The sequence below is a fragment of the Xiphophorus maculatus genome, chromosome 5 (assembly GCF_002775205.1).
Source record: "Xiphophorus maculatus strain JP 163 A chromosome 5, X_maculatus-5.0-male, whole genome shotgun sequence".
Taxonomy (NCBI): Eukaryota; Metazoa; Chordata; class Actinopteri; order Cyprinodontiformes; family Poeciliidae; genus Xiphophorus; species Xiphophorus maculatus.
This window is the reverse complement of record NC_036447.1, coordinates 3,862,940-3,881,464: the sequence shown is the minus strand read 5'-3', so window position 1 is coordinate 3,881,464 and position 18,525 is coordinate 3,862,940. Positions and strand designations below refer to the sequence as shown.

Sequence of the window (18,525 nt, the reverse complement as noted above, 5' to 3'; positions counted from 1 at the left end):
ATGAATTTTTATTTGCATCTTTCGTGTATTTCAGATCTTGTAAGCTGAAGTGGTAAACGAAAATCTGCAAAATGTGCCATTTTGTTAATAATATTAGTAAGAATAATCAATAGGACAATCAATTACTAATATAATTGTTTGCTACAGCCCTACACCAAAGTATTCTAGACTAAAATTTGAGGTAATCTGACAAACACCTAAAACTTTTACCCAACTGGGTCATCAACATGAGAGAGTAAAGATGAAGGTGTTACAATGTCCAATGGCACAACAACGTAAAAGATTGATGGAGTCCTACAGAAAACTACTAGATTACGTTTTTGCTGATATAAGTGACTCTACAAGATTTTTAATCCTTTTGGCTTCATTTTTGTGAATAAATAATAACATTTGTGTGTTTTGTACAATTGAGATCCTACAATATCAACTGTGATATTGTAGAATTGAAAGAAGCTATGCTTCCTTTTCAATATGAACTGATTGACTTTCCAGGATGTTCTTATTTCCTACCATCTAGGTGTTGAACCTGGTCCAGTCTTTCGTCACTTTGCGGGTTCCTCTGTTTGTGTCCTATGTCTTCCACTCCCCTGTCGCTGTTGGAGGCTGGCAGCACTTTGACCTGCAGTCGGAGCTTAAGCTCACCTTCGTTTATGATACGGCCATTCTGTGGCAGGACGGCATCGGCAGCCCACCTGAAGCTGAACTACAAGGTACTTCAACTCTTCTCTGCTGGTCCCTGCCAAGACAACTGTAGCTGCGTTTCCATTACAAATCTGTGCAAATCTTTCTGGCTATTCTGCAAATGTCGTAAAAACACAATTTCGCAATCGTGGTGTTTTCATGAAATAAGAAATGTCCTTAAAAATCATGATAGCGACAGATGTAAACAGTTACGCTGGTGGAGCATTGCAAGAGCGGCTATGTAACTTGTATTTGCCAATTTTACGGAAGTGGATCCAGCTGGATCCAGCTGCACATTGTCAGAAAAAGCAATTGTCAGATTACCACTTCCTGTTTTCTTCATGTTTCCGCCAGTAGCAACATCCAATTGTTGACTCGTGAGATGCAAGAAAACTGTTTCGGTTGCAGTTTTGTCATTTATATCTATTTGATACGGCCAAAAAAAATCTTTTTATTGAAAAACGTGACGTTTTTTTTAAAAATTGGCCTGTTTCCATTAAGCAAATTAATTTTTGTAATTTCAATTCTTTGCTAGCTGGAAATGCAGCTAATATGGTAAAATTGAGAACATTGTATTGTTATCTTCTGTTGCTATAGGAGCCATGTATCCCACCAGCATGCGCATAAATGAGGAGGGACGCCTGGTGGTCAACTTCAAGACCGAGGCTCGCTTCAGGGGACAGTTTGTTATGTCTCATCCAGGTATGAGCTTGGCGCCCTCGTGCATACATTCATACCCTAAACTTGTCCCGAAGGATAATTCTGTACAAGCAGGAGCATATTGGGTTACTCTGTGGCCAACATCCTCTCTTCATCTATTTGTGGAGTTCCGCCTCAGGGGTCTTTCTCTTGTGAAACTGCCAAAGGTCATTCAAGCAAATGTTGAAGTGACCCTTCAGCATTTACAGTTGCGAAGCCTGTGGCTCCAAGAATGCCCCTATAAATATTAACAGACTTGCTGTTTAGATTAGGTATAATGCTGCCCGTATTTGTATTTGTCTTCAGGAACCAGTGTGTCATCCATGGTAATGTGTGCTGACATTCCCGGACTGACCTTTACCCTCGCTTTGGTCAGAACTGAACCGACCTACAACCAGCCCATGCAGCAGTGGAGTTTCGTCTCAGATTTTGCAGTGAGTCATTTTTTTCCACCCTTAAAAGGAGAAGCAGCTGAATGCTCCCAACGATTCACTGGGCGTCTGGTTTGTAGGTGCGGGACTACTCTGGGACCTACACAGTGAAGCTGGTTCCCTGCATCTCTTCGCCCAATGGGGAGTTCAGCATCCCTCCTGTCTGCCACCCGAGAGAGTCGCTCACTTTTGACATGGACATTCGCTTCCAGCAGGTACATCAACCCCATTAGTTAACCAGGGCACAATTAAGCAGAACGAGTTTTTCTTTGAGCAAATGGAAATTGAATTGTGTTGTGCACAGTATTGGCACTACAGCAGGCCTTGATTCTCAATTCCAGTTCTTTGCTGAGATGTGAATTGGGTTTTTTTTTAGTGGTCGTTCATACTGTTACTTAAATATGGCGTCAATAAGACCTTCTGTGTGAATGCTTTACAACTCCAAAGCCTACCTAGATAAAACTGGTTTAAAAAAAAAAAAAACACATTGGAACTTGTTTCAATGCTAAAAAGTGGAAGATCCTTAATTAAAAAAAAGTTTAAGTCAAGTTATTTGATTAGCACATTTCAGCAACAAGGAAGTGTTTACACTATAAAACAACACTACAAAAAACAAATGAAATTATGAATTATGAAGTCTCTATAGATGTAATTGTCCTTTAAAAAAGATGCTGGTTGGGGCGTGCTGTGGTGGCGTAGGGCATAGCGCGACCCACGTTTGGAGGCCTTGAGTCCTCAACGCGGCCGTCGCGGGTTCGATTCCCGGACCCGGCGATATTTGCCGCATGTCTTCCCCACTTTCCTGTCAGCCTACTTTCATATAAGGGACACTAGAGCCCACAAAAGCCCCCCGGGGGGGAGAAAAAAAAAGATGCTGGTTAAGAGCAAAGCGCCAGACTATCATCCAGTTTTTGGTGAGTGAGAAAAGAGAAAAACAATTAGCTTGTTTTAATATATCATGCAATTAAATGATTTATTGCAACAGGCGTCATAACAATTATGGAACTAACACTAAACATCACATTTTGTCAAATGCCATCGTCAACTATAATGATCAGTGTTCCAGTTATTCTTAGTCAAAAGCGGCTCCTAACAGCTGGGTTGTTTAAATGAACTGTTTTGCAGTTTTCTTGAAGTTTGTTCCAGATTAGTGGTGCATAAAATGACTTGGTGACCTTGATTTACCTCCAGAGTCATGGTCTTTTGGATGTGTAATCCTTCTCTTGTAGGTGAGCGACCCAGTGGCGGCTGAATTTAGTCTAAACACTCAGATGTTCCTGCTGTCTAAGAAAGAGCTCTGGTTGTCTGACGGCTCCATGGGCTTTGGAGAAGGAACTGATGCTGCTTTTTCAGAAGGTTGAACACCACTGCCATCTAGTGGCGACACAGAATACTACAACCTTTATGATTTATAGACTCTCTCACACGTCTGCTGTCCTTTTGTTTCAGGCTCCACTATTTACGGCCGTGTTATGGTAGATCCTGTGCAGAACCTGGGCGACTCCTTCTCCTGCAGCATTGAGAAGGTCTTCCTCTGCACTGGGGCGGATGGATACGTCCCCAAGTACAACCCTACCAACAGGGAGTATGGCTGCCTGGCAGACGCTCCCTCTCTGCTCTACAGATTCAAGATCTTGGTAGGATGCAACAAAATTTGAGGTATTTTAGAAGATTTGTTGCTGATACTTGTTGTAATTTTAATGTGCGTGGTTCTTCAGGACAAAGCCCAGCCAGAGACTCAAGCTTCAGCATTTGGGGACGTTTCTTTTAAGGCCAAACTGGCCCAAGATGCATCTGGAGCTCAAACGTTGGTCACACAACCAGGGTCAGACGGTTTCATGCTCTCTTCTTCACCACTTTTTCAGGTCCGTGTCTCTCAGACCGATGATGTCCAGCAACAAAATGTGGAAAAATGTTTTTTTCTTTTCTTCTGAAAACTTGAAGATGATGCATCTCTCAGGTCTTTGTTCAGTTTTCCTCCTGCTTTTTAAAAACACACCTCAAAAATACTATATCTTACCAAGTATTTTTGGTCTACTTTCTATTGAAAATAGTTTAGTACATTTGAAATAAGACAAAACCAGCTAACACGTAACTTCAAGAAGTAGAAGTTTGTTTTAGGTTAATAATTCTTAAATATTGATTTAAGAAAAAAAGTACTAGTGCCACTCACAGATTGGAAATAATAACCAATTATCATTAGCACTACCTATAAAGTCTACAGTCTTCCTTATCTTTACTCTTGAGGGTTCAGCTAATCAGCTCCAGCAGAAATAAATGATGAGTGACGAAAGTGATTAACAGCATTAAGACCCGCCTCCTGGCGCTGATTGGTTGTTTCTTACTGAGTGGTAAATTTCTGCAGTTAGTACTGGGAGCACTGGGGGAAGACAACTTGATTTTTATTTTTTTTTCACAGACTATATGTCTTATACTACACTGTCACAACAAAATGATAATTTTAACAAATATGTGAAAACCATATTTTTATAAAAGTTACTGCAGCTTTAAGAGGGAAGAATAATAGAAATATTTTTGCTTTCTTTTCCAGGTGGCTGCTGGTCGGGAATGGTTCATCCACACTATCTACACCCTCCGCTCCAGAGAGAATGCGAACCGTCACATTGGCAAACGCAGCGTGGAGTACCTCCAACACAGCGTCTCTTCGGTCGCGCAGCCTCACGTCTCGGACGCAGGCGGTCGCCAACGCAGGGCCGCCCCGGCGCTCTCCGGTCCTGCTGTGGCCCAGGACATTGGCATCAAAAACAACCGGGGCACCAACATCCAGCACATCGCTCTGGACCGATCTGACCGCATGGTGGTGAGCCAGCGGCAACCCTGGTCGCCCAGCGGTGACCGCCTCCTGGAGCGCCCCCTGCTGGAGAGCTCGGGCAGAGAGCCGGCTGACACCTCCTTCCTGCCCATGCTGGTGGGAATCGCAGCTCTGATCTTGCTCATCTGCCTCATCGCCATCGTTGTCATTCTGCTGCTGAGGCACAAGAGGAAGGAAAAGGAAGCTCAGTTCCCTCCGTATGCCACTTCCTCCTCATCTGCCTACTCAGGCTACAGGCCTGCAGGCATGTGGAGCAGTTCAGACAGCTCTGAGGTCTAAATGCGGGCTCCGATTCTCTTCATCTTCAGTCTCCTCTTGAAAAGACTGCAACAGTCTTCCTCACCACTGTGCCTTTGATTGTAGCACTGGATAAAACCGAGTGCAACGTGTGGACAGCGAAGGCTGTCGGCGCGCAGCGCCCTCATGCAGACAGCGTCCCAGCTTTGAGGCTCATTTTAACACTAGTATTCTGTAGGTTGTGCCTTGATGAAGCCTTTTCAGAATTATTGAAATATGTGGATTCTACCCTAAAATACTGGCCTTGTTTATCTAATGTCCTGCTGTAAAATACTACAGTTTATCTTGTGTTTGCAGATGCATGCCGTACACTGCAAAAACACAAAATCTTACCAAATAGTTTTGGCCTGGTCTCTAGTTTAAATGTCTTAGTATTTCCTGAAATATGTAGGAGCTTGTTTTAAGTAAATAATCCTCTAATGTTGATTTTAAAAGTACTAGATCCACTGGTAGATGAATTCACTTATAACATGGGAAAATATATTATAAGTGAAACAGTTTGTCAGTGGAATTGCAGCACATTTTTAAATCAACATTAAAGAATTATTTACTTAGAACAAGCTTTTATTTTGTTGAGAAGTTGCATGTGAATTAGTTTTGTCTTATTTCAATAGTAAGACATTTTAACTAGAAACTAGACCAAAAATATTTGGAAAGATTTTGTTTTTGCAGTTTAGATGAAACAAATTTACAACTAAATGGAAACTTTCATCTCAAAAGACAATTTTTCTATGCATAACTTTTATTTTATTTTTTTATTGTTGCAATTCATTATTGAGTTTTGTGACGAGCAGAGTAAAAAAGACTGAATGGACAAAGCAGATCTGAATGAATGTGATCAAATGTTACGTCAGCTGATTAATGGCACTACATTGTTAAAGGGATTGTAAATGCACCATGAAAAACCTTTGTTCAGAATGAGCTGTGTAAATATTAAAGGAGGGTTAAATTTAATTTTTCAGTTTTGTTGATCAGTTCAAGAAGATAAAGAAAACATTTTCATAAGGAAGATATTAAATAAGCAAAATGTCATTGGTAACAAATCCCAAGCTTTGGATAAACTACATTTTTACAGCCAAATGAAATGTCATTTTTTCCTTTAAGAAGTGTCTTATTTAAAGAGGGATGTATTTGCTCTTTTCTTTATTACTGAATTGTTCCTTTTCATAAATGAAGGGAGAAATAAAAACTACATTTACGTGATGATTTCAAAATTTTTAAAACTGCTTTGAAGATCTAATCCAATGCTGCTTTGTGTACATATGGGATGGATGACATCACAAGAGTAGAGCTGAACATCCAGCACTATGACAGATGTGCGACTTTTGTTAGATTATATTGTGAAGCATTCAACTAGGCCTGTCTCTTTAAGACACGCCCCCTTCAGTAAGTCTGTGCCGTCCATTCATGTCTCCATTCTTAGGAGCAGTTGCAGAATGAGTCAAAATGCTTACGAGTCAAAGAAACACTGGATGTGTTTTCAATGAGCTAATAACATACGAAGCTAAAAAAATAAATAAATAAAAAGTCTTTTAAATAATACGTAGGATTATGTATTTTCCAGGCACTTAGTGCCATTTTATAGCGCAATCAGTGAACTATTACCTTCGTTACATACCAAAAATAACTGGTTTTGACTTGGCGCCTTGAAATTGGTCTGTCTCTTTAAGAACCTCCTAGTTACCGACTCGCCTCCTTTTTCAGCTCATCACAACAATGCTTCTCCACGCCGTTTGGACTGTTCCAGAACCAGCTGCAGAATGAGTCAAACACTCTGGGTTTGTTTTTGATGAAGGAATGACATTTTAACATGATATAAAGCTCTGAAAAGTTTCATTTACATAATAATGCCCCATTGAAAAACATTTTAAAGAGTTACGTATTTTGCAGGTACATATATCAAAATCAACTACATTCCCTTCAGTTGTTTTATATCAAAAATAACTATTTGACTTCGGATCATAACTGTATCCGTCTCTTTAAGAACCTCCTACCGGTTCCAACACGCCATCATGCTTCTCCAGTCCGTCCATTGATGCCATTTGTTCTTAGGAGCATTTGCAGAATGAGTCAAAATACTGCTATGGGTTTGTTTATAATGAGGGAATGACATAACATGACATAAATCTAAAATAAAAAATGAAGTCCATGGCCTATTCTACCGGGGGCAAATATGATCTAAAGCTTAATTTCATAGAAAAGCCTAACTAGAAGTTTTAATATAAAAAGGGGAGATTTATTTGTGATGCTCAAAAAGACATTTTTTACTCCAAAGAGATGCAAGAACAGATGTTTCCAAAAAAAAAAAAATAATACAAAGGGTACATTTTGAGCAATGGAATGCAGTGCAACCAAATGGCATAAATACAATTATTTCAGTTAACATCTAATAATAAAAAACAAACAAAACTACCAAACAAAAAATCTAAACCAGCACAGCTGAAGTGTTCAGGTCAGTGACGACAATGCAGGCCCATAAAGTAACACTTCCCTAAAACAACCAGAGCAGTTGGGGTGGATTTCAAACACAGTACATCATCACAGCCTGCAGAACAGACGGAAACTAGGACTAATGACGCTGGAGCTGGTTGACATGGTAAAATTCTCATCTTTTATTTTGTGAGCTGCCTCACAACTTGAGCTTCTTCCTGCGTCCTCGGCCATCGGGGGTTCCCTCTGCTTTACGTTTCTGCGCCTGGAGGAGAGAGAGATGGAGAAACGCTTTCAGTGATACTAAAAATGAGTGATGTCAGCAAAACTGCTAGTGATGGATGCAAGTAATTATTTCAGTAATCAACTAATAAATTTTTCTGACAATTCTACAGATTTCTCATTTAACCACTTCATTTACCAGTCATTAAAAGATGCAAATAAATAATTGAATTCCTTTATTAAATAAGAAATTAACCATTTTATTGCCTAAAAGTATACCATAGCATTCCCTTAGTAAGTCTGAACCAGGTGAAGCTAAACTATGTCGCTGGAGGCATTTTGCCTAAAATACATGTACAAACATTATTTTTTATCTTAAATACAAAATGTAATTCTGGTTTGGTTACTGCTCTGAATGTGTTGTTTTTTCCACTAAATGGCATTTTATTTGAATCTATACACTCTAGTTTAACAATTAATTTATGACTAAATTAGTTGCCGATTATTCCAATAATCGATTAATCATTTCAGCCTTTGCACAGATATTCCATCTATCTAAGCTCCGACTTACTGAGCTGCTCTTTGGTCCCCTCTTCTTTTTCTCAGCCTTCTCTCTCTCCTCCAGCTCCATGTTCTCTCTCTCTATCAGTGTGATCAGAGTGTTGCATCGCCTCTGCAGCTCCTACATCAACAGAACAAGACCCTAAAGTTTTACTTGTGTCAACCAACACACGAGGAAAAACAAAAATCAAGAAAGCTCTACGAAGACCGAATTCACCATGGCTGTCCTGGACTTGAGGAACCAATCGAAGCGGAACTGGGGCGAGTTGCGGATGCACTGGCGGAGCTCGTCGTAGACGCTCTCCTTGTCGAAGCCCAGCTTGTGCAGCATGCAGATGAGGAAGCGGTCTTCCTCCTCCGTGTAGTTCTTGCCCTTGTTGGTGCCGTAGGAGATGCGGAGCTGATGGAAGGGAGCCTTGTAGCGTCCAATCTGCACACAGGAACATGTTGCAGGGTTGGGACACTTACCACAGCAAAATTAAAGCATTTTCAAAGTAAGTTTTTTAACTTTTTCAACACCACACTTCAGAGATATAAACAATACAAATGAACTAAAAAAAGATAGCTTTGATTTACTAATATTTATTACTGTTAATAATATCTTGTTATAGTATTCTATATTCTACAGAAGGAATGAGGTGAGCATAAATAATACTATTTTAAGTTTTGAAATGTCTCACTCACACACACTGTACAACTGACTGGTATGAGGAAAAATAACATAAATGGCCTTGTTTAAAGTATAAAATATAAGCCAAACTTAATTTCAATTACACAGATCAATAGGTTACTAAAAAATTATAAATAATATTCATTATCCTGAAACAATCCAAGCAAATCATGTTAAGATAAATGACGTTCCTGCTCAAATTAAATGCTTAAAAACACAATATACAAAGAACAGTTATAAATGTCTACAAATATTTTCAGCAAGTTTTCTTGCATTTATTAACTAGAAATTATTTCTTTAATTCTAACAGATCTAAAAAATAATAATTTTTGGTCTGATTTATCTTCAAACAGTGAAAGAAAAAAAAGATGGTGTGTCTCGATTAGGTGCATGAAAATATCTGGTTTCAACTGTAAAATAATGCTTTCCAAATTTAGCTTTTTAATCAAATGTTAGATTGCACTTTATTGCAAATCTGTTCAGTTAAAATATCAAGCACTTCCAAGAACTTTATACATAAACTAAGCACTTTCAAAACCTGGAAATTTGAGCATTTTCAAGCTGGAAGCCTGATGTTGAGCTGCTGCTTCAAACCAACAGATGGTGGATCACCTTCGAGTCCAGAGCTTTTTTAATGCTGATTCTTCTCTGAATTCTGGCTTCTCCTCTCTCGATCTGGGCCATGATCTTTTCGATATCCTGCAACTCGTTGCAGCGCTCCCAGAAAACGGCTGCAAAGAAATAAAGAATACACACAAAGTTAGAAAAATACCCCACAGAACACTAAATACATGTTTAAATTATTTATATGTATTTATTAATTACCAGAATATTCCATAACTTCTTCAGGTGTTTTCCCCTCGACTTCTCTGGCAATGTTCTCGATATCGTCTCTTCCCCATTTCTCGTTGGCTTTAATGAACTGGTTGAAGTCACGTTTACTCCAAATTGTGAATCCCTGCAAGAAAAAAACCCCAAAACTGATGAATGTAGCAAAGCTCCATGATGTTTCTCATCATTTACTCCTAAGAAACATAACTATGCTGTGCATTGTAGAATTATATCAAAGGAATACAATTAAATAGATTTTTAAATACTTTCTTTAATAGCCTTGTGGAGAATATTAGAGGTCAAGGTGCAAGTATTTATTAAAACGTACAGTAGTCAGGAAATACAGTTGGGTGAAACCATAAATTTAAATATAGTTTATTTGTCATGTTTTGCACTTTTTAAAATTTGAAAAGTATCAAAAGCAAATTTCATAAATTTCCATCCTTAGAGACTAAAATACTATCTGACTTGAGTCTAAAGTCTGATCATGTAGGGTTTTTAATTAATTTAAGTTTTAACTTGGAAAAAAGGCTAAAAAACAATACACAGTGCTTTTATTTTGAAAATCCTGACAGAATAATGACAAAATAAGATGCGAGTTTGTTTTGTTATAATCAGGGTTGTTATGAGTGAATAGGAATATATCTGGTGAATAAATCAAACGCACCATTTTACAGAATATGCTCATTCCTTTCAGAGCTGCAGCATCAGACTGACTTTCTCTTGTGCTTTCACAACCACAAGAGAAAGTGGTTCTGAAACCATAACAGATCAAAGTCTCACACTACGAGTCAAGTCGCAGTTCTTTACAGACTGACTCCGTGTTAAACCAGCCGATCTGGGTGAGAAAGATCTCTACCTGCTGCAGTAGATTCTCTTTCTCCTCCAGCTCCTCCTCAGTCAGAGCTTCGGCCTCGTCGATCTTGGCCTGCTCTTCTTTTTGGACCTGGGCTGAGTTGGGGATGTCGGGATTACGTGGAACCTTGTATCCGATGGTCTTTCTGTAGAACAGGATCTCCTTCTCCAGAAGCTCAAACAGACGTGGAGGGAAGAACTGGAAGTCCTGAACGTTTGGCTGCTTCGGCGGACGTGGAGCCTGTAAAAACATGGAACACATTTCCATTAAGAATAAAACATTCCTGCTGTCCCTCTGCATTATACAGGGTTCATACAATGTAAAATTCAAAAGCACTTAGAAGGTAAGTTTTCAAACTTTTCCAGTACCACACTATGAAGATAAAAACAATGCAAATTAACTAGTGTATATATCATTTTTACTATTATTAATAATGTCTTGTGATAGTATTCTACATTCAAGCTTTTGAATTTATAGATTGTCAAAAAATGTTTTCTGGCATTTAACAAACAGAAATAATTGTGGTAATTCTAATTAAAACAAAAATAACAATAAAAATAATAATATCAAAATAAATCATATTAAGGTACATTTCTGCTCAACTTAAATGCTTAAACAAAATATACACAGAAAGTCACAAAAAAACAACATTTTGCGCAACCTTTTCTGACATTTAGAAAAATGAAATAATGTAGGTAATTTAGCTTATCTAAAAGAATAAAAACTTAATCGGATTTAACTTCAGACACCAAGAAAAAAAATTCTGTCTTTTTATTAGGTGTATGAAAATATCTGGTTTTAACTGTAACACTTTCCCAATTTAGGTTTTCAATAAAACATAAAATTGCAGTTTGAACATCAAGCATTTTCAAGAACTTTGTAAGGAAATCAGGCACTTTCCAAACCTTGAAAATTGAAACTCAAGTATTTAAAGCACCTTTGTGAACCCAGATTGCTAAGTCTTGATGTTAGTAGAGCGAACTGGTCCTACCTTGGGTGCTTTGGGCTCACTGACTCGCAGAGCTTCCCTGAAGTACGCATCTACAGCGTAATTGGCTTTCCGTTCTCTTTTGGGAGGCTCAATCCAGTTGGTGATAACCTGTAAAGAAAAAAAAACAAACCCAAGTTTTAAAATTTTACACATGGAGTACAACAGCTGCTGCTGGTCAGGATTTTTACCTTTTTCTTCTCTCTGTAGTCCTCTCCTTCAAACGTGTACACGCTGGTGTTCTCGGTGTCCATGGTGAAGTTCCTCAGTGTGCTTTCACCCAGAGATGACAGCTTCTCTTTCATCTCCATGGTCTACCAGAAAACAATCACAGGTTTACATTCACAGGAAAACAGCTTAAACCTTTTAGGAACAGCTCATCTGAAATGCGACTCTGCAGGATTCACCTTTCTTTCTCCGCGCTCCAGGATCGCATCAATGTCATCGTCTGTGATCTCGCTCTCTTTGGAAGCAAACACGTGTGTGGCACCGTGCCGGATGATGGACAACATCTCGTCTTTACCCAGCTTGTTCGCACTCGGATCCACAAGTCTTCCTGTAAACAAAAAATATTTTAGTTTTGCTTCCTTATTCCACTAAATCCACTCACAGAACGGACACGAGGCTTACCCTGCTGGATGACGATAGAGTCCAGGCGCAGCTTCATCTCAGCCCTCTCCACGATTCTCTCCTCCACAGTGTTTTCTGTGATGAAACGGTAAACACGCACCTGCTTCTGCTGACCGATTCTGTGAGCTCGATCCTAAAAGGCAAACCAGATAGCTCTTAATCTTTCTACTATCTTCAGTCAGAAACTAATTAACTGCGGCCACGTTTGAAAGCAGAGCGCTCACCATCGCCTGCAGGTCGACTTGGGGGTTCCAGTCCGAGTCGTAGAGAATGACTACGTCGGCTGTAGCCAGGTTGATGCCCAGACCGCCGGCCCTGGTGCTCAACATGAAGATGAACTTTGTGCTGTTTGGCTCGTTGTACGCGTTGATGGAGACCTGATGGCATTAGAGAGAAACCGTTTTGTTAAGAGTCAAATGATACCAGCAGGGTTTCCCTTTAAAATACATTATAAGCCTGATGGTAGGGGGAGCCCACCAGTGACCACCATGTTTTTGTGATAAAAGTTGACAAGAAATTTGATTATGTGTTTTTGGAATCCATTATAATGTCTTAAAACAGGCAAACACAAAAATTACACAATTAAAATAATATTTTTTTAACTTCAGTTAAATCCTAATCTTAACTATGTAAGGCAGGCCACATTTAAAAATAAAATAAACATTGTTTTTCTGTATTCAATACACATGAACATTATGTACCTGTCTTTCTTCGTGTGGAGTTTGTCCGTCCAGACGGCAATACTCATAGTTCTTCCACATGCAGTAGTCCTCCAAGATGTCCAGCATCCTGGTCATCTGACTGAAGATGAGCACACGAGAGCCTAAACAAAGAAACAAAACAGCTTAGGACCCTCGGAAGTCATCCATCCATCTTCTTCCGCTTATCCAAAGTTGGGTATCAGCCTAAGTAAGGAGGCCCAGTCTTCCCTCTCCACAGCCACTTGGGCCATCTCCTCCAGGGGAACCAGATATACTTAAACTCCTCCACTTGGGGTAGGACATCTTCCCAGACCCAGAGGAGGCACTCTACATTGTAAAGATCTGAAGCCTTTGGAAGAAAACTGAACCTTTCAAGTCTTTAATAAATATAATTTCTGTAATCCACTTACTCTTCCAGACCGTGTTAGTTTGATATGAAAAGCCAGCTTAATGTTAAACAGCCTACACACCCTGCTCCTTCATTTTGGGCAACAGCTTGTCCAGCACCACCATTTTGCCGCCGTTCACCACCAGGTGGAGGTCGGTGGTGTAGGGCGGGCCAGGCTCCGCCCCATCAAACAGGTACGGATGGTTGCAGCATTTCCTGAGCTGCATGAGGACGTTCAGCAGACGCATTTTGTCCATTTTGCCTGCAGAGTTCAGGATGTCGATGTCCTTCATGAGAATCTTTGTGTACCTGATCGGTGGAAATACAGCCGATGTCTTTAGACATTAAGTTCAGATCAAATTTAATGTCAAAGAATCTTGAAGCTTCGATGCTCACCACTCTCGCTGCATTTTACTCAGACCCACGTAAATCTTGATCTCTTTTTTGGGAAGCAAAGTTTTCTCGACGTCTGCTTTGATACGACGAAGCAAGAAAGGACGCAGCACCTGAACAACAACAACAACAACACCACGGCATTTAAAGGGATATTCAACCCAAATAAACACTTTAAAAGAATGAGATTTACATTAAATGTTTGGAACTTACGGTGTGAAGACGTTCAACCAGCTTCTGGTCGCCCAAGCAGTTGTTTGTGTCAAACCATGAGTCAAAATCCTAGAAAGAAATGAAAACTTGATAAGTAACCTGATGCATGAACTTGGGTTAGGAGACAGAGGAGAAAACAGGATGGAAGTAAAGACCTCTGATGAGTTGAAGACATCAGGCAACAGGAAGTTGAGCAGAGCCCAGAGCTCATGCAGGTTGTTCTGAAGCGGCGTTCCAGTCAGGAGGAGCCGGTTGGTGGTTTTAAATTCACGCACAATTTCTGACAGCTGAAAAACATGACATAAATTATTACTGTCATTAACAACATTCTACATTCAAACTTACTAATTCGAAGTTACAAAAAAAGTTTTCTGGCTTTTAACACTTATAAATAATTTGGGTAATTTTAACTGAAATAAAAAAATAAGTTTAGTCTGCTTTAACTTTAGACTGTGAAAAATATGTTTATTAGGTGTTTGAAAATATCTGGTTTTAACTTGAGTAATACTTTTAAGTCTTTACTCAAACATTAGATTTCACTTTATTACAAAAATGTGTAGTTTTAATATCAAGCATGTTCAAGGACTTTATGCAAAAATCAAGCACTTTCCAAAAATTTAAAACACCTAAATGAAATTCAAGCATTTCCTAGGATTTTCAAGCACCCATGTGAACCTTGAAGAGGGCAAAATGTCAGCAGCTCCTGACCTTTGACTTCTCGTTCTTGATCCTGTGAGCTTCGTCGATGACCAGGTACCTCCAGTTGAACTTCTTAAACACGGCCTTTTCAATGATGAGCATTTCGTAAGACGTGACGCAGACGTCCCACTCTCCTGGCAGCAGAACGTCTCTGATCAGGGCGGTCTGAAGGAAATCAATCAGAACCCAAATGTTTCAAATGACAGAGTTTTAAATCAAAAGCCTTAAATTAATCATTTTGTCACAGCTTACACGCTGATCCCGGTCTCCGATCAGACAGACGGCACGCAGAGAGGGCACCCATCGCTTGAACTCGTTCATCCAGTTGTACAGAGTGGACTTGGGGACCAGCACCATGTGAGGACCTGGAATGTTTCTGTAGTGCTTCATGTAACCCAGCAGGGCGATGGTCTGGAGGGTCTTCCCCAGTCCCTGAACAGGTTCAGAGAACATGTTGAAGGCCAGAAACTAACTGGAATTACGGCTGCAACTAACCATTATTTTAGTTATCAACCGATTACTTTTGATGATTAATCTGTTTAATCCCAAATTGCTTCCTAAAAAGTAAGTGCATGCATTTCAATCCTTGGACCTCCCCAACACATATTTATGAATTATTACATTTTATGTTGGTTATGTTAGTGAAAATATAAGTTGATACTCTGCAACAATTGTAGCCGGTGGGATTAAGTGGGTCAATTGGCACAAATGCAGATTATTCATTTAATCCTTTTTATACAATATTAGCAACACATTAAAAGATGTGAATAATTCAATTCATTTTTAAAATAAGAAAATATATACTTATTGCCTAAAATGCAAAGACAGCATTACTTTAGTGAACATTTGATCTACAGTGGAAAATAAAAACTTTTAACATACAAATGTGAAAGTCCAGCCTTTTCTGCTTGATTTAACATCAATACAATGGAGGACAAATAGTTGACTATTAGCTGATTAACAACTGGATGATAAAAGGTGTTTAATGGAAGTTTTTTTTTTCACAGAATTTGAACCGGGTGAAGCTAAAATTATGCCACTTGAGTTTTGGGTAGAGTATATTTACAAAGTTTCTTTCTTTTATGTCATCTTAAATGCAAAATGCATATATTTTGTACAGTTTGGGCTTAATTATTGCTCTGACAGTCGTATCAGAAAATTGCCCTTTTTGAGTCTGTATACTCCAGTTAATGATTAATCAATAACTAAATTAGTTGACGATTATTTCAACAATCGATTCATTACAATTAATATTTTCAGCCCTAACTAAAATTCACCCACATGCTTTTATAAACCAGGAAATACTGACCATCTCATCTGCCAGGATGCCGTTGATTCCATTTTCATACAGAGAAATAAGCCAGTTCAGACCACGGACCTGGTAGTCCCTCATTTTTCCTGTTTTCACATCTGAAATGAGACGCAAGAGAGCGGTTAACCTGAAGAACAGCTCTAAAATTTCCTTCAGCTTTGAAAGACGGTCTGCGCTTACAGGAGGGAGACTCATCAAAGCGAGTGCACACATTGGTGGTCTTTGTGCTCTCGTTGAGAAGCTCTTCGTCCTCCTCTTGCTCGGTGCGGCGGTGCCGGTTGCTAAAACACAGAACAGGAAATGGGTTTAAGTTTCCGAAGGTTAAAAAACAAACAGAGTTTTTGGGCCAAATACTCACTCTCCAGCAGAGAGTAGGTTCTGCTTCTCGTCTTTTTTGATCCGAGGACGGCCCGGCTTCATCTTCAGGGGGGAAGTTGGGGTCTTCTGTGCAGCTGGTTGGATGAAATGTGCAAACAGCTCCGTTTGCTTTAACAGATATTCAAATCTGTTGGTTCGGTCAGTTTGCTGCAACAAACAGGAAGGGAAGTCTCTTCACTCATTTACCCAGAATCACAAGTCAGATACTTCAACTACACAAGATAATCTATTTACCACTTTCTCCTCATAACCTGGAGTGGATTCTTTAGTCTTAGATGATGAAGAGGAGGATGCATCTTGTGCATCAGCACCACCTTCTGATGAGGATTCTTTTCCGGCATCTGAAGAGTCTGATTTTTCCTGAAGCACAAGATTATAGATTAGATTTGGAATATTTTTTTCATATTTCAAATTCCATAGGATCGACACAAATAAACTGATGAGGAACAAGACCTCAGCTGCTTTCAATAAAAATAAATTATTTAAAAATGTATTATATTTACACTAACAACCTGATGTCATGTCATGTTTTAAGAGTTATTACTTTAGAAATGAAAAATGATTATTAGAACCTAAGTGCCCTAAATAATAGGCATCATAATTGAAAATTAATAAGTTGAATCAGCTGGTGTAACACAAGACAATAAATTAGTGATCATTTAATGTCATATTAGTCTTAGCAGGACTAAATTGTCCAATTGACAGTCCACAAAGAGCACAATTCTTATATAATAGCAGCAAATCTGGTTTTCTCATTTGTTATAAATTGCCTATTGTCTTTTATGCAAAAAATAAATAAATAATACAAATGCACATTTTGTTGATTTTTTTTTATTACAATACCCGTTTGTAATTCTATTTTATACAAATATGCAATTTTCAATAACTGCACAGTACTATTTGTGTTATGTTGTAAATTTGCCTTCATTATATAAGTTATTCTTATTTTTATATTTCTGATCCTAGTTTTAATACTCATGCTTCTATTTATCTATAACTTGCTGCTGATACACCAATTTCCCCACTGTAGAACAATAAAGAATATTTCTATTTATTGTGCATTTTACCTAATAATAAAATGTGGACTACTGTGGCGACTTGTGTGCAGATTTCAGCTTTAACGGCGACTTAATTAGAACATAGATACATACATTTTGAGTTGTTTGTGCTCGTCTTAATATATCGTATTTTGTTACATATGAAAGGCCATATGAAGTTAGTAGGATGCCGTTTTATTTGTTTTGTTTTGTTTTTTTGAAACACAACAGAAGGTGCGACATATCCTCAGCAGTTAGCAGGTTTTTTCTAATCAGACTCATTGAAAACAAAGAGACTGATAGGAAAGTTGAGAAGTTATCCTCCTCATTGGTCCAGTTAAAATGTTTACATTTACAAGCACCAAGATGACTGCGTGTATTTTACCAGTGAACAATAAATGAGGGGATAATTTTGGTGCAATAACTTGTGGAGTATAAACACTGCTTATGGGTAACGTTAGCTTGGGCGGCCGCTGGATGCATCTGATGCTGCTGCTGTTGTTAGCTAACTGTAGCACCCGTCGCGGAGAGCTAACTAGCCTGGATACCTCACATGAACACTCGCACAGTCAGCATTTAACACAAAGAGGACGGAATAACTTTCAAAGCGAAGAGAGGGTGCATTAATGACAACAGTGGTGTGTTTGAAAAACATTTAGTCAGTGATGGGAATAGTTTAAACCGTGTTACCTCCGCTCCTCCGGCTTCTTCAAGTTCAGTTGGTTCTTCCCGCTGTTCAACGCAGTTTTCGCTTTCGGACATTTTGACGGAAATTTCTCTTCAGTTCAGAGATATGGTCGGTTAATTAGTGCCTTAATATATCTTGTTGAAACGACCGTTAATGTTTTTCCTGAACCTTAACGGGCTTAGTCTGAACTACTGTTTATAATGAAAGACGCGCCGGTTGAACAGCCAGCACGCTAGCAAGGTTTTTCTCGCGCTACAAAGCTACCCGGTAAACGTGATCTCTCGCGAGACTTGTAAGTGCTGCTTTCGCGGACCCTTGAAAATGTCACTAAGACTGACCTCGTATGGCATACAACGCCTTACAGTGCTGGAAAAATATGTCCCCCTTATATATATTTTTTGTCACACTTAAATATTTCATATTATCAAAACATCCTGTATAAATATCACCCAAGTAAACAAACAAGAAGCAAAAAAGTGAGCCAACAATAAAACACTTTTCAAATTATGATTCAATTATTCAGTGAAAAAAACTATTGTTCAAGCAATACAATACAATACAATAGTGCATAATATATTTATAAGCTA

General features: G+C 38.9%; 2 protein-coding genes across 2 annotated transcripts in view; one reads left to right on the top strand and one right to left on the bottom strand.

The window, feature by feature from the left end:
- Nucleotides 1-5,457, top strand: part of frem3 (FRAS1 related extracellular matrix 3) — a 36,748-nt gene extending 31,291 nt beyond the window's left edge. Inside the window, exons 17-24 of the mRNA XM_023334410.1 lie at nucleotides 518-710; nucleotides 1,279-1,383; nucleotides 1,687-1,814; nucleotides 1,892-2,026; nucleotides 3,041-3,167; nucleotides 3,261-3,448; nucleotides 3,530-3,676; nucleotides 4,363-5,457. Of these exons, the coding sequence (XP_023190178.1) occupies nucleotides 518-710; nucleotides 1,279-1,383; nucleotides 1,687-1,814; nucleotides 1,892-2,026; nucleotides 3,041-3,167; nucleotides 3,261-3,448; nucleotides 3,530-3,676; nucleotides 4,363-4,923 (1,584 nt within the window). The 3' untranslated portion in view covers nucleotides 4,924-5,457. The remainder of the gene's footprint in view (nucleotides 1-517; nucleotides 711-1,278; nucleotides 1,384-1,686; nucleotides 1,815-1,891; nucleotides 2,027-3,040; nucleotides 3,168-3,260; nucleotides 3,449-3,529; nucleotides 3,677-4,362) is intronic.
- Nucleotides 5,458-7,155: 1,698 nt separating this feature from the next.
- On the bottom strand, nucleotides 7,156-18,208 carry smarca5 (SWI/SNF related, matrix associated, actin dependent regulator of chromatin, subfamily a, member 5). The gene is made up of 23 exons (XM_005797586.3): nucleotides 17,941-18,208; nucleotides 16,448-16,573; nucleotides 16,194-16,360; nucleotides 16,016-16,116; nucleotides 15,833-15,933; nucleotides 14,776-14,955; nucleotides 14,533-14,688; nucleotides 13,980-14,111; nucleotides 13,825-13,893; nucleotides 13,615-13,724; nucleotides 13,301-13,527; nucleotides 12,831-12,952; nucleotides 12,354-12,506; nucleotides 12,130-12,262; nucleotides 11,907-12,055; nucleotides 11,691-11,813; nucleotides 11,503-11,610; nucleotides 10,515-10,751; nucleotides 9,650-9,782; nucleotides 9,437-9,555; nucleotides 8,372-8,584; nucleotides 8,165-8,275; nucleotides 7,156-7,636 (listed from the first exon to the last, which is right to left on the bottom strand). The coding sequence occupies exons 1-23, from the start codon at nucleotides 18,010-18,012 to the stop codon at nucleotides 7,571-7,573; spliced, it is 3,108 nt and encodes a 1,035-aa protein (XP_005797643.1). The 5' UTR covers nucleotides 18,013-18,208; the 3' UTR covers nucleotides 7,156-7,570.
- Between the last annotated feature and the right edge of the window lie 317 nt (nucleotides 18,209-18,525).

What these genes read in the sequence shown, in the direction of transcription:
- smarca5 (XM_005797586.3), bottom strand. Translation starts at nt 18,012, where the DNA reads ATGTCCGAAAGCGAAAACTGCGTTGAACAGCGGGAAGAACCAACTGAA. An exon ending in ATGTCTTCAACTCATCAGAG is followed by an intron (nt 13,894 to 13,979) that starts GTCTTTACTTCC and finishes ATTTCTTTCTAG; the next exon opens with GATTTTGACTCATGGTTTGA. An exon ending in ACTACAGAGAGAAGAAAAAG is followed by an intron (nt 11,611 to 11,690) that starts GTAAAAATCCTG and finishes TTTTCTTTACAG; the next exon opens with GTTATCACCAACTGGATTGA.